Here is a 16,820-nt window from a genome sequence, read left to right as displayed (position 1 = left end):
GTCATTCATTTACTGGTGGTAGGACCTCTTGAGTCCGCACGGGTATGTACCACCACCTTGCCTATTTCTGTCGTGAAGCAGTAATGCGTTTCGGTTTGAAGAGTGGGGCAGCCGTTGTAACTATACTGAGACATAGAACTTATATCTCAAGGTGAGTGGCGCATTTACGTTGTAGATGTCTATGGGCTCCAGTCACCACTTAACACCAGGTGGGCTGTGAGCTCATCCACCCATCTAAGCAATAAAAAAGAAAGAAAAAATGTTTCTTTCATAGCACGCAATCTATGCCTTATTATATTATAGGAAGCGCAAATCGAGATATATATTCAGTGATGAGTCTAAGCTTTCACTATATTAACGTAGTAGAAGCAGCTGCTCTTGAGCTCTTAGGTCTCATTCAGAGACGCTCGGGCAGCTGTTGGCTAATCCCACCTCTCCTGGCTGAGCCTTTGCTCGCTCACCTGTCCCGGTGAAACTGGAAAAGCCTCCGGGCTACCAGTTACCTTTCTTCCCTAAAAAATATGTACTAAGGTGGTTTGGTTTGGCGCTGCGTAGAAACGACAAGCAAGGTATGCGACCTAGACCCGGCCACAGGCATATATCGCGATGAAACACGATACAGACAGCGTTCACACTCTTCAAGCGAAACATAACTAAAAATTTATGGCCTAGTGTTTTTTTTAAATTGCAGCTGTATATTACGTGGCTTCAATTACAGGGTGATAGTACTTCAATCCTTTGACTGCCACGTCGATCACCGGTGCCTTATGTGGCGCACTGAAGTAATTACGTCAATTTCTGTTACAAAGGCACCAGAATAACGATCAGACTCTGGAAAAAACGAATCCGAAGATACTGCGAATTAACCTATTTCTAAGATACCCAAAAGACATATTAAAAATACAAGAAGGTAAACTTGGGCAATCCAGGCGCTTAGTAAGACATAAATCGACATAATTACTTTAGTGCGCCGAACCCGGTCATCGTTCTCGTCGAACCCGTCGCTTGCGATGAAGGGCTCGACGAGTAAATTAACCCTCAGACACAGCCCACTGAGTTTCTCGCCGGATCTTCTCAGTGGGTCACGTTTCCGATCCGGTAGTAGATTCTGCGAAGCACGGCTCTCGCTAGGGTTCGTGTTAGCAACGTCGTCAGGTTTGAGCCCCATGAGCTCACCTACTAGTTAAGGCGACGCTGATAAGCCTCTCAAGGCTATCAGCTTAGATAGGAAAAAAAAATGTGCGCCGCGTAGGGCACCGATGACCTACATTGGAATCACAGGATTAAGCAAATCTTCATTTTTACAGTGAGTACTATAATGACAAGTATTCACAATTTTTTTATTTATAAACAGCTCAAGCTAAACCATCGAAAGCAATGGAAGGCAACTAATGATTTTCAAATAGTATTTTCTTCGATTTTTATGAGCTGCAGACATATTATTATGTAATTCAAATAGGTACTTTTACTAAGCCGTAAAAGTATTTTTAAATCACGCGTTTTTATTATCATTATATTATTGTTATTTCCGACGTTTCGCATACTTTACAGTTTTCGTGATAACGGACAACTAAGGCGGTGTTCATCAACATTTGAATATTAAGCCGACTACTGTTTTTCTAGAAATAGATCGAAACTTTTGCGTTTCCTTTACTGGTGTTTTCAAGTACATATATACTTATTTAAAATTATTTTTTTAATGGATTTTATGACCTGGTAACTAAGACCTTTAAGTCATGTCTTATTTTAATTTATACTCATATTTTTATGAAAAATGATAAAATGGAGTGAAATGAAATGAAGATGATTAATTTCAGACATTAATCAACTGGGATGAAATTAAATGAAATGAGATGATATGGGATGAAATATAATCGCAGTAAAATGGTGGTCATTTACTGAGATTTTTTCAGTGGACTTTTTGGAGGAACCCGAGAAGTTACGTCCAGCAGCTTTGTTTCATTTTCCCACATTTGTGCACTTTCACAGTTATTAAACAGTTAATAAACCACCGTTATTACACATTTAAACCTGAAAAAACACGAAATAGACAAAATAAAACAAATCACACAACTTCACTCCTCGCGTTCCCGCCAAAAAGTCCCATTTATAATTATAGTGGCATAAAATGTAAACGTTGTCCGTGCGTTGTTAATAGGTGACCAAACGTTATCATTATATTGTATATACATACGTCATGTTCCTACTTACTTCTTTGTATTATCACAAATTATTTTATTGCATTCAAAGTCCGTTGTTGGTAGCTCCTACTGTATTAGTCAATGTTCACACGTTATCACGCTGAAATCTAACGCTAAATCTACAGCACGCGTCGTAGACTAGGGAAGATGGGTATGAGGGAATATCACGTCGCTTTTTCTTTGTTAATTTGTGGATAATCTACGTTTTATTAGTCGCCGTGGCCTAAAGAATAAGACGTCCGGTGCATTCGTATCGAGCGATGCACCGGTGTTCGAATCCCGCAGGGGGGTACCAATTTTTCTAATGAAATACATACTTAACAAATTTTCACGATTGACTTCCACGGTGAAGGAATAACATCGTGTAATAAAAATCAAACCCGAAAAATTATAATTTGCGTAATTACTGGTGGTAGGACCTCTTGTGAGTTCGCGCGGGTAGGTACCACCGCCCCGCCTATTTCTGCCGTGAAGCAGTAATGCGTTTCGGTTTGAAGGGTGGGGCAGCCGTTGTAACTATACTGAGACCTTGGAACTTATATCTCAAGGTGGGTGGCGCATTCAGTAACCATTTAAAAATCTACGTTTATACGTCACAAAATCTGCTCTGTCTTCGCCTAAATCGTTCCTACGCTGCGCTGAACTGTGTCACAGCATGGGGCATGGCCTAACTTGATTATTTAAGCGATATTTTACGGTGCGATCAAAGCGTTTATTACTTTCTTTCTCATTGTTGCGATCCGATTTGGAGTAGCGTTATCGGAGATTTCGCTTTGTATCTGTCTCTACGCTTTATCGCTTCCGGAAAACCGTTATTTGTATAACAGATTGGCTATGAAATATATTTATTTAACTTATCCCTTCCTTTCTCGCTTAAAAGACCTGATAGATCGATATTATTTTATTTATTTATTTATGTACACACAGAAAATATGACATAGTACAGAGTAATAGGAAAATTATGTACAAAGGCGCTGCTTATTTCTTTAAGAAATCTCTTCCAGCAGACCTGCGAGAGGATTATGAGAATAATAATTAAAAGTGATGAGTGTCTTACTGTTACTTCTGAGTGAATTTTTGTCGTTATGACGCGCATATGTATAGATAGAAAATAGTTGTAGTATATATGTTCTACTAGGCTGCACTAAAAGTATCGGGAATGGAATATTTCCACTGTTCCTGTCATATTAAAATCTTAGACATGTGGTCAAAGTCGCGATTCTGATGTATAAAGGCTGCCCTCCACCTGCGACCCTTCCAATTGGAACTCAGAGAGACTCGGCGAGCTGATGTATGTGTTATGATGGGACACCTATCTGCGAGCTCATAAAAAGGACTACCACTAATAATACTAGAATACGTCGAGCTATGATCAAAATATAAATGAAAACACAACTTAATATGTTAATTACGGATTTGGAAACTAAATTGAAATTTTCACATATGCGTTTTAATAAATAAATAAATATTTACTAACAATCACGCCACGTTAACTGGTCCCGTGATAAGTTCGTAAAGAACTTGTGTTACAGGTACCAGATAACGGATATAAATGTAAGATTTTTATTATACACATACATATATTTAATATACATCCATAGCCCTGGAAAAGACATTTATATTTATCATACAAATATCTTCCCTTGGCGGGATTCGAACCCGCGACCCCCTTGTGTAGTGACCATGTCACTTACCACTACACCGGACGGCCGTTAATATTTCGTAAATGAAAAAATTAAAAAAAAAAACAATATAAAATGACAAGATTGTATCTTAGAACCGCTTGAAGGTTACTGGGTCTAGTCTAAATTTTCACAGGTGTCAGAAACTAGCGGAACAATTACGTCATAATCGTGAATAAAAGCGCTTACTCATAAGAGTCTGATAAGTATAATTGATTTCTTATTGTTTGGTTCTGTATAAAGCGCGATACATAGCCGACAGGTGGTATATGAAGAAAGAAACACGGATCAATAACTTTTGGATGAACCACCTGTGTTAGTGATCATTATTATTGAAATTAGCCCTAGAATCCGTTAATAAAATACTGTTTAGAATGTCGTATCTATGGTAACTAATTTGACACTCATACGGACTGGCGGTGATACTTCGTCGGCAGTTTGTTTTCGTTATACGGAATCCTAAATAGCCTTTGTTGGGTTTCACTAACAAAAAAAAAAAAACTGCTGTTTTATCGATCTGCAAGGACATCGGAACAAGTGTTCCATTCGTTTAGCTATATAAAGCATCATTGTGCTGATGAGACTTAAATTATATTGTGATGATAATGCACGGAGAATTTTATATACATATTTATTTTATTTCTATTTGGCCACAAGAGAACTGAATAATTTCGATACCTCTCAACAAAGTGCTGTTTGAATATTCTAATAACTAGATTCTGCGGAGCTGACTTTTACACAAAATGATTGTTATTGAGATATTAAATTCGTAAATATCACCAAAGTTAGTGATAACGTCCAATTTAGGCATGTTGCTTAATATAATAGCCTTTTTATAAATAAAAAAGTATTGATATGTTGTAAAAAAGCATTACGAATTCTAAATTTGAATGTCTTTGAATCAGCTGTGGAACATCGAGAGCTATGCCAACTACATATTAGATCAATGTAAGATAATAATTATCTCGTTTTCGACATACCGAATCCAAGAATTATTTTGCGTTGAATGCATAAGTAAATCTATAATTTATTCAGCGTAGGATAACCTGATCGAGGAGTTGGGCCCAACGATTTCGTAATTTAGATTATGTGAATTTAAATGTTGCGTAATTATTAAAACTTTTTTTCCTACCTAAGCTGATAGCCTTGAGAGGCTATATCAGCGGAACCTTAACTAGTAGGTGAGCTCACGGGGCTCAAACCTGACGACGCTGCTAACACGAACCCTAGCAAGAGCCGTGCTTCGCAGAATCTACCACCGGATCGGAAACGCGACCCACTGAGAAGATCCGGCGAGAAACTCAGTGGGCTGTGTCTGAGGGTTAATTTAGTCGTCGAGCCCTTCGTCGCAAGCGGATTCGACGAGTACGATGACCGATGCTTGAGGTACCTAAAAGCACCGTTACCATATTAAAACCAAAAACCAACACAATGTACTGAAGGTTGCACTGAGTTTTTTGTTAACGAAGTCCTCAGAGAGACCATGCAAGTGATACATTCGCTTTGCAAATCGAACACATGTTACTTGCAAGGTTGTAAGAACCTTCAAGATCCAGTTTAGATTGCCGTTTCTCGGTTTCAAGTCGTGCACAATGGCGATATAGCTCGAAACACGTCCGACTCGTCTATAATGGTTCGAAAGCTATGACTATAGTAGGGTTGATAGATAATTTTTTTCATCTTCGCTCGACCGATGAGGCACGTGATCATTATTATTATTATTAAACTATTCATTATTTATTAACTATTTATCACTAATCCTTAATTGGGTTGCCGTATTAATCTGAGTTATCTGCATTGATTATGTTCGATTGAGTACATAATATTTTTTTTCTAAATAACAACGTTTTTATTAATAACGATCTTAAAGAATATCTGTTGTTATTCTATTTCAATTTCTTTATTTTCTCGATGATAGCTCCTGTGGAAACTGGAAGGAGCGTCTTTTTTACATTATGTATACATTATTTAATAAAAATATGACGCTTACGCACGTACAAGGTCATAGCAGAGTCATCGATATCATTACTTATTTGGTCTACAACTATCAAAATAAAACTGTCATCGAGAAAATAAAGAAATGGAAATAGTATAGTAGACAAAGACAAGGATAACACTAATGTAACGACACTTCAGAGAACATTTCTGGAGACAAATAGTTAAGACATTCAAATCACGGCTGAAGAGAACATCCCAGACTTGTCTTCCAAATATGCTAGCGACCGTCTGGGTTTTGACCACCACTCAATATTATATTATGTCAAGAATTCTTTTGGCCATTTATCAATTTTTTTTTAATTTTTTTTTTATATATATTAATTCGTGAAGCAAAAACTTTGTATCCCTTTTTACGAAAATTGCGCGGACGGAGGAGTATGAAATTTTCCACACTTATAGAGAATATAGAGAAGAAGTGCACAATGCTAATATTTTTTTAAAATACTGCATAAAAGATACATTAAATCAATAAAGAAAACATTACACATACTACATACCATGTATTTGACGCACACACGCATGCATACTATTTATAGTCAAACTTTTGTTCTTGATGTCTGTGGTCAAATTGAAAATAGATTAAATATTGTTTGTCTTTATTAATATTTTTTTATAGTGTAGCCTTGGCGAAATTTGTGATTATAGAAGTATAAAATACAATCATAATAATGTACAAACTTACAATACCAATTAATTATAGTCGAATTTCGACTACTGCGGGACCTCTAGTTTATATTAATGTTCGTCTAATGATCGAAATTCGACCATATTCGTAACGGAACATGTATTTCTATTACGAAAAAATTTAAAAGAAAGCGGTTTCAAATCAGAGCAGAGGATTTCTATATAGATAACATAAGATGTTTGATATATTTATACCACCTCGACCGTTACAATAATTTGAATACGCAACCCTGTTATTCACTGTATATCTTGAATGGGCATTTAATTGATTTGATCCGTGGCAGACTGGTTATAGACACATACTCCATAAACGGACTCGTTTTCCAAGTAGTACTTAACGCCCCCAATCAGAATGTAGTTTTCACATTTATTTTAGACAAATATTAAGAAATTTTACCTTTCAAATGATACAGTCGCGATGATGTGCCCAAAATTACTCGATTAGTTTATGATTAAAATTTCTATCTATTTACCTATTATCTAAAGTAGATGGAGCTGAAAACTATAATACACTAGCGACCCGCCCTCGCTTCGCTTCGGAGACTGTAATTTATTATTGATTTCTCCACTATTTAATGGACGTTATTATACATATAAACCTTCCTCTTCAATCACTCTATCAATTAAAAAAAAAACCGCATCAAAATCCGTTCCATAGTTTTAAAGATTTTACCATACATAGGGATAGATATAGGGACAGAGAAAGCGACTTTGTTATATACTATGTAGTGATTACCAAAACAACTCTTGATAAAGAGTTCTAATAGTATACAAGTATATTTTTTTACATCTAAATAACTTCACAGGCTTATGCTATAAGAAAATATACCTATCAGAAGACTATTATTTTTTTCTTCTAGGCTCTGTTTTTTAGTAGCCTGAAGGTGATATCCGCACTACCCTGATTATCGATAAAATATGGAATTTAAGGACCCACTCAAGAATTTATTTCACAGAAAACTCCTACGAGTTTCTTGAGAGTTCGCGTGTTGCTTTTAGGAGTTATACAAATGGTAGCTTTATCGCTGTTTCTGATGCCTGTTCGAAACTAGGTTGTTGCTTATTTGGGCCATCGTAATAATATTTTAGATTTTACTTGCTAGAGCTTTGTGGATTTAAGGGTGAATTACGAGGGTGAAAAAATGTATTACGATATAATAATATGTAATTTAAAAGGTCAAAGATTTATAACGTTTTTTTTTATATATACACGCGAGCAAAAGTTTGGAATCACTTACTGGAAATTGGTTCCGCGCGATCTTGCTTACTAAATAAAATTTTAATTATCATAAATTTACATCATTTTAAAGGTACAACTATCAGCTTTAAATTGATACCTAATTAATTCAAATCGAGCCAGTTGTTAAGGAGCTATTCCGGATTAAGTGAAGGAGGTAGGAAAACAAGGAAATATGGTAAAATAATGAATGAATGAAACAACAAAAATTAATACACAAAAAAATTATTTAGCCTTAAAATTAAGTGTCAGTACATTGTGTTCCCTCCCCTCGCCCTAATAACTGCTTGAAGACGATTCTTCATAAACCTGATCAGCTTTTGAATTGATTCTTGTGGGATATCTTCCCACTTCTCAATCAACGCCGATTTCAGCTCATTCAGACATTGAAGGAGCAGGAGTTCTGGAACGAACCTTTCTCTTCAGTTCATCCCACACGTGCTCAATAGGATTCAAGTCAAGGATGAGCGCGGGCCAGTCCAATGTGGCGATACCGACTTCTTCAAAGTATTCAGTTATTACACGGGCAGTGAAACAACGAGCGTTATCGTGCATAAGGAGAAGTTATCACCGGTATATCCCGCATAGGGAACGACATGTTCCAGCAGAATTCAGTCAGATTCGCTTGCTTTAGTCGTCGACGAACTATCCACTCGCTGGCTGCTACCCCATGAACATCTCGGAGCTCCTGTTGGACGTCGACACTAGGTAAATGCCGATTTCGGAGAGAGATTGACACGATAAAACGGTCATTCCTATCCGATGTGCACCGGCGCCGTTCAGATCTTGGTCTCGGGATAAAGCTACCAATCTCCCGAAAGCGCTTGCAAGCTTTTGTAATACAGGACTGGCTTATGTAGAGCCGACGAGCGACAACCCGCTGGTTGAGCCCTTCTTGCAATAGGGCTACGATTGTGCTGTTTCTGTAGGTGTTGTCTACATTGTCGTACAAGGTAAAGGGTCAAAAGTAGCGAAGATGTGTACCGGACAACGTGTGAAAGTCGACTGATAAAGAAAATCCGATAACAGGTGCTTTTATAGGGGTCAATAGGTTGCAACTCGCGACGTATTAATCAATTGAAACACGTCTTTTTCGTTATTCCTTCACTTAATCCGGGATAGCTTCTTAAATACGGGCTTGATTTTAATGAATTTGTAATCAGTTTTAAGATAAGAGTTGAACCTTTAAAATGATCTCATTTTTATGATTATCAAAAAAATATTTAGTACACAAGATCGCGCGGAACCAATTTCAAGTAAGTGATTCCAAACTTTTGCTCGCGAGTGTATATTTTTATTGCTTCGACGTGGACGAGCTCACAGCCCACCTGGTGTTAAGTGGTTACTGGACCCCATAGACATCAACGACGTAAATGCCGTCACCCACCTTGAGATATGAGTTCTAAGGTCTCAGTATAGTTACGACAGTTGCTCCACTCTTTAAATTGACACGCAACTTCACGGCAGAAATAAGTTGGTACCTACCCGTGGACTCACAAGAGGTCCTACCACCATTACAGTGTGTGTTATATGGTGGTAGTGTCGAGTGGAGTCCCCTGCGGCCCGGATTCAACTCCATCCCCCGAGGACGCGGTCGAATCCATAAACGTCTTCACCGATCACGTCTCGACCGCGATCATAAGATCTTTAAAACAAGTCGATGTGGAGGACTGCTTCCACCGCATCAGACTTTCCCCCGAGCTTAGGGATCTCGTAAGAGTCAGGAACGCGGCAATCCGGGCCTACGATCGTTATCCCACGGACTCAAACCGGACTCGGATGCGTCGCCTACAGCGGCAGGTCAAATCCCGCCTAAGCGACGCCCGAAATGAAAATTGGGATAGTTATTTAGAAGAACTCGCGCCCACTCACCAAGCATACTGGCGACTAGCTAGGACCCTCAAGTCCGAAACTATCGCCACTATGCCGCCTCTCGTACGCGCCTCAGGCCAACCACCGGCTTACGATGACGATGACAAGGCAGAGTTGCTGGCCGATGCACTGCAAGAGCAGTGCATCACCAGCACTCAACACGCGGACCCCGAACACACCGAGTTAGTCGACAGAGAGGTCGAGCGCAGAGCTTCCCTGCCGCCCTCGGACGCGTTACCCCCCATTACCACTTCCGAGGTTAAGGACGCGATCGATAGCCTACAACCACGAAAAGCTCCAGGCTCCGACGGCATCCGCAACCGCGCGCTAAAATTGTTACCAGCCCAACTAATAACGATGTTGGCCACCATTTTAAATGCTGCTATGACGAACTGCATCTTTCCCGCGGCGTGGAAAGAAGCTGACGTTATCGGCATACACAAGCCGGGCAAACCAAAGAACGAAACCGCGAGTTACCGCCCCATCAGTCTCCTCCCAGCGATAGGCAAACTATACGAACGGCTCCTTCGTAAACGCCTCTGGGACTTCGTTACCGCGAACAAAATTCTTATAGACGAGCAGTTTAGATTCCGCGCCAGACACTCGTGCGTCCATCAAGTGCACCGCCTCACGGAGCACATACTACTAGGGCTGAATAGGCGGAAACCCATCCCGACAGGAGCCCTCTTCTTCGATATAGCGAAAGCGTTCGACAAAGTCTGGCACAACGGTTTGATATACAAACTGTATAACATGGGAGTACCAGACAGACTCGTGCTAATCATACGAGACTACTTGTCGAACCGTTCGTTCCGATACCGAGTCGAGGGAACGCGTTCCCGCCCCCGTCACGTCACAGCCAGAGTCCCGCAAGGCTCCGCCCTCTCCCCGTTACTATTCAGTTTGTATATCAATGATATACCCCGATCTCCGGAGACCCATCTGGCGGTCTTCGCCGATGACACCGCCATCTATTACTCGTGTAGGCGTTGCTTCATCGAAGACTTCAGACCGCAGCTACCACCATGGGACAGTGGTTCCGGAAGTGGCGCATCGACATCAAGCCCACGAAAAGCACAGCGGTGCTCTTCAGAAGGGGTCGCCCTCCGAACACCACGCTGAGCATCCCTCTCCCGACTAGGCGCGTCAACACCTCCGCCTCCGCCATTCGCCCAATCACGATGTTCAACCAGCCCATACCGTGGGCCCCGAAGGTCAAATATTTAGGCGTCACCCTCGACAGTAGGATGACATTCCGCCCCCACATCAAGACGGTACGCGACCGTGCCGCCTTCATTCTAGGACGTCTGTACCCGATGATATGCAGGCGAAGTAAAATGTCCCTTAGAAATAAGGTGACACTCTACAAAACTTGCATACGCCCCGTCATGACCTATGCAAGTGTAGTGTTCGCTCACGCGGCGCGCACTCCCTTAAAATCCTTCCAGATTATTCAATCCCGTTTTTGCAGGATAGCCGTCGGAGCCCCGTGGTTCGTCAGGAACGTCGACCTCCATGACGACCTGGACTTAGAGTCCGTCAGTAAGTATTTGCAGTCGGCGTCGATGCGCCACTTCGATAAAGCGGCACGACACGAGAACCCTCTCATCGTGACCGCCGGTAACTACATTCCCGATCCTGCGGACAGAATGGAAAGCAGTCGACGTCGCCCAAAACACGTCATCTCGGATCCTCCCGATCCACTAACGGTGCTTTTAGGTACTTCAAGCACCGGTCACCGTTCTCGTCGAACCCGTCGCTTGCGACGAAGGGCTCGACGAGTAAATTAACTCTCAGACACAGCCCACTGAGTTTCTCGCCGGATCTTCTCAGTGGGTCGCATTTCCGATCCGGTGGTAGATTCTGCGAAGCACGGCTCTTGCTAGGGTTCGTGTTAGCAACGTCATCAGGTTTGAGCCCCGTGAGCTCATCTACTAGTCACGGTTCCGCTGAAATAGCCTCTAAGGCTATCAGCTTAGGTAGGAAAAAAAAAAGAAGTCGAGTGGAGGATCGTCATGCAAGCCAAAGAGATTATGTTTGAAAATAGTCTTTTCAGCCATTAATCACATCTTGTATGACAATATTAATCATAGTATATGGATGTGTTAGGCTGTGGCGGTCGATGGACTATTGTTTCTCCGTTCGTAGCAGTATTATCCTCAATTTACTTTTATACCTTCACAGGGTAGACAGGGGGCGATTTTTATTGCCCTTGTAGGCAGACGAGCATACGGCCCACCTGATGGTGAGTGGTTACCGTCGCCCATGGACTTCAGCAATGCCAGGGGCAGAGCCAAGCCGCTGCCTACCGCTTAATACTCTCCACAAGCCTCGTTTGAAGAAGGACATGTCATAGCGCTCGGGAAACACCGTGGAGGGGAGCTCATTCCATAGCCGGATGGTACGTGGCCAAAAAGACCTCTGGAAACGTACTGTGGATGACCACAGTGGCTCCAGGTAGTATGGATGAACTCTACTCCGGTGGCGGGCGGTGCGATGGTAAAAACGAGATGCCGGTATCATCTCAAACAATTCCTCAGAGCACTCCCCATGGAACATACGGTACAAAATACAGAGGGAACCGAAGTCCCTCCGCAGACCCAGAGGTTCCAAACGAGACGTGTTTCGTGAGAAGACTAATTTCCTCGGCGCCCTACCTCAAAGGCACACTGAACCACGAACGCGAGAAAGCTGCTTTGATCATACATAACTCGTATCCCCGAGTTTTTTTCCCTACCTATGCTGATATCCTTGAGCGGCTATATCAGCATTACCCTAGCGTGTAGGTGAGCTCTCGGGGCTCAAACCGGAGGTGTTTCTAACAATGGACTTAGCAAGAGCAGTGCTTCGCAGAATCTACCATCGTATCGGAAACACGATTTACTGAGAAGATCCGGCGAGAAAATCAGTAGGCTGTGTCTATGGGTTAATGTAGTCACCGAGCCCTTCGACGCAAGCGACGGGTTCGGCGAAGACGGTGACCGGTGCTTGAGGTACCTAAAAGCACCGTTAATGGATCGGGAGGATCCGTAATCGCGCAGAGGCAGAACCAGAACCAATTCAATGTGAGCAGCACCAACCCTAGGGATTTACTAATCACCACGTTGTTGATTATTACGACTAGCACACCGGTACCTTATAGGGCTTTTTTCCCTACCTATTTTAGTGACCTCGAAGGGTCATTACTAGATTCACAGGGCGAGTAGGTGAACTCACGGGGCTTCAAGCACTAGCCCTAGCAAGAGCAGTGCTTCGCATAAACTACCACCGGATTGGAAACGCGATTCACTGAGAAGATCATAGGGCTTTAAACTTGTTTTAAAGCATTTATACACAAAAGTCATCAAAGATAAATAATAAAAATAATAAAATTGATAATTTAAAATAATAGTAAATATGAGGTACCAAGGTGATTTATGTATCATTAGCTTTTATTTGCAAAATGATTTACATAAAATTACACCCATAAGCTATTACTTGCGAATGCAGACCTTGCTTTTTGCTCACCGAAGCATAAATACTTATTTGTTTAAATTCTTATTCATGACAAATAATATGAACGCATTCAGTGAGACATGCAATTCCAAACATAAAATGTCTGTTCAAACAACAAAAAAGTCTTTTGTCATTTTCTTACTGTTACTATGTTTTATTGTATTTCTTCATCCATAGTTAAAATACGCTTATTTGTAGAAATAATGAAATATTATGTGTATGAAAGAATAAGTCATACATCCATGCATCAACTTTTCAACTTGAACATATTTACTGTGGACAATAATCATACAGCAAAAGTATTTATTGACTTTTGGGTTTTAATGTTTCATACCCACAAAAATCATAAAGTGTTCAAAAAATATAAAATCTAAAAGTAGCCTCAATTACATTTAAACACATACTTTAATATCTATATTTTCATTTTAAGAAATGAAACATATTATTTAAGATATAAGTGGAAAGAGACTTTATTGAGTAAATTTACGAAAATAGATGCAATGAATGTACGTAAATGTTATGGAGTACTTTAATTAACCGACAGCAAAGTTTACAAGCTATATTCAGTGTGATGTGACTCATAATCTTCATTTCATAAACTATGTGATATATGTTATTGCTTTTGTTATTATTTGCTTTCTTTATAGGATACCGAGAGAACATTTTGTTTTAGAAACATCTATGTAATTATGAATTAATCATATAAAACTTTTTCCAGCATAAAAATTATATATCAGTCTTTGGTTAATCTTCTATCACATTTTCATAATTATAAAATGTATAATTTCTTTTTCACTCTAATTTCAATTTTGTGGTTTGGCACTTAACTGGAATATTACCAGTTGTAACCATTTGTGAAGATTGTGAATATTTATTGTGTATCTAGTTTAAGCCCAGTAGGTTTTTTGTGAAAAAACAATTAAAAACCAACCTTTCTTGTTTCTTTACAATATAATATAAATTATGTTTGATACACTACTTTTCAGCATTAGGAATAGCAATAGAGGAATTCTATCAGTCAATAAGGTTGACGTAGAAACAATAATTGGTATGTGAATTTGTTAAATAAAGCATATATATTTTGATTATTTACATAAATGCCAAATATACATGGTGTAATTATGCAAACTATATAAAACACAAGTACCTGTTATTTGCCTATTTTATATACCTCTATTGTACTGTATATTACATCTATAAGTAATAAAGGAACACATTTATTAATAAAAGCTATGTATGTTGCAATTTCTTGAAACCGAATATTAATAATACTTATGTCATAGTAATTGTATTATTTTACTACCTGCCACATAAGTGATGTAAAGTTATGCATAGCTTTTGTTGTATTTTTACATAATGGCCTACTAACACAAATGATACAGTTGACATAAAAATTTAAAATAATAGCTCACAATTACTTTTGTTCACAAGTTGCCGTTTGACTTATAATTTTTCTATACACTTCAATTAAAGACAGAAATTTGAATTTGAATCCTTCAAAAGATTTCTTGTCTAAAATTAATATAAGTATAAACTTAATTATTTTTTTTACATTAAGTAGAGAGTGGAAACAATGTTTCAGAAAAGTATTTGAGAGCAATTTATGGCCTTCTACTTTTATTCAAAAAAGCCGTTATTGATTGCTAATATTAAACTTAAATGGAAACGGCAATCAGTCAAGGCAAACCAGATGTATTTTATATTAATTGTGGGTTTTATTCCAAAAAAAGTTTATTGCACTCACCAACTGCCACTTGGATTTTCGCGTGGGATCAGCTATAGTGATCAGAAGCCTGTGGATCATCTGTATAGTTCCTTCATAATAAACCAGCGCCGATTCATAATTCCCCATCAGGGCCATTTCTCTCGCCAACTTCGTGTTCTCGCAAATTTCGCCAACAGAAACTGCCATTATTGTCATTCCCGCTGCGTGCATAAAACTTATCCACTGTTGAAAATGTTATGGTTCTTCTTTAAGACCCCTTCGAAGATTACGATCGCGTGTGACATCCAAGGATCCAAATGTAGCACTTCAAATGATCACACAAACATGTTGCATTTCTTTTGTCCCGGCGGTTTTAAATACGGGGAACTTATCCGATGTACGTACTTATTAATTTATGTCATAATTGAATTTAAACAATTTAAATATTTTTAAGTTATTTTTTTAGACAAAACAAACTTCTAAATTTCATCCGTCAGTTCACAGTCATATCCATAGATTTTATTAAAATTTAGTAGTCCAGTGTCCTGTCACATCATTTTTTTTTATTATTTTGTGGCCTGGTAAAGAGTCTTTTAAGCCGTCTTTTTTTGTCACTTTCACTTTGAGAACACTTCACAACTGTTCACTAACTTTTATAGTCGGATTTTTAATTAGACGAAGCCACCTGATAGTAGCTAATGTCACTTTGTGAAATAATGTTGCTATATTTAAAGTAATAGTGATGCGTTCAGTTCTTGTTCAATCACATGAATGAACAATGAGTGTGAAGAGTTAATCATTAATTTCAAATTATAAAAGAATATAATTTATATTTTACAATAAAATTGTATTAAAGTGCTCCAATATATGTTACTAGTAGTATGTAACTACAATCAGTTTTTTTTATTTTCATTACCTACCTATAATTGTTCTATTTTATACATCTATAGTTTCAACTATATGATGTATTGGAAATAGGACAGTCTTACAAGCTTCCTCGCAATGTTTTTCTTAATGTTTAAAACACTCGATATTCGGTACAGGTAGATACTATAGGAACATAATATTTCGTCGAAAAGTCGTTGCTATGTACAAAGCATTCCTAAAATTTGAACCCCGTACCCGATATCAGCAATTCGGCACACCGACTATTCACTAGACAATCGAGGCAATTTCATTAATTCAGGAGTTTTTTTTCCATCGTTCACTTTGTCACAACACTATTTTTATTTCATCAAAAACTGACAACACAGTAAACGTCAGTTGCCTTCGTCTAATAAAAAATCCGACTATAAATGCTATTTACAGGGCTCACTGAATTTGGCCCCCTTTTTTTGATTATCAGATTTTTTTATTTTTAATTATTTGTTCGTCGTTTGTTTATTTATAATTAATTAAACAAATGATCACCGTTAAGTGGGCCGCCCTTACTAGATATCTTTATTTTTATCACTCAGATTAATTAATTTTTACTTTTACTTTACACTTATTTTCGTAAGTGCTTTTAAGTTAAATTTCATATGGATTAGTAAGTAAAACCACGTAATAATACCCATAATTACATAATACGCTGCAGCTTATTATGGACAACGAGACCGCCTTTGACTCGTATGAGTTTGTAAGAAAACCGCACTATATCAGTCCGATTATACGACCTGGCTCCTGAACCCATCCTTTTCCAGCGTGGCGTGAGGCAGGAAGATGTTATTTCTCCGAACCGTTTACCGCTACATTGAAGGATATTTTTAAAGTTCTTGACAGGAAAGGACTCGGCACAACATCAACGGCGAATACTTATAATCACCTTCACTTTGCCGACCACATTGTGGGTACGGCTGAGACTTTTGAAGAACTCAAAGCAATGCTCAATGACCTTAGTAAGCTTAGCGCTCACCCCAGTAAAGATCGGAAGCGCTAGGCTCGAAGTTGTTGGTGAGCATATTTAC

At 39.0% G+C, this 16,820-nt stretch overlaps 1 protein-coding gene across 1 annotated transcript in view; it reads right to left on the bottom strand.

The window, feature by feature from the left end:
* LOC101737410 (katanin p60 ATPase-containing subunit A-like 1) overlaps positions 1-15,569 on the bottom strand; it is a 49,975-nt gene extending 34,406 nt beyond the window's left edge. Inside the window, exon 1 of the mRNA XM_038011985.2 lies at positions 14,914-15,569. Coding sequence (XP_037867913.1) covers positions 14,914-15,105 — 192 coding nt within the window. The 5' untranslated portion in view covers positions 15,106-15,569. The remainder of the gene's footprint in view (positions 1-14,913) is intronic.
* Positions 15,570-16,820: the final 1,251 nt, after the last annotated feature.

Source organism: Bombyx mori, chromosome 7, assembly GCF_030269925.1.
Source record: "Bombyx mori chromosome 7, ASM3026992v2".
NCBI lineage: Eukaryota > Metazoa > Arthropoda > Insecta > Lepidoptera > Bombycidae > Bombyx > Bombyx mori.
The sequence above is the reverse complement of the archived record's forward strand: the minus strand, read 5'-3'. Positions and strand labels throughout refer to the sequence as shown.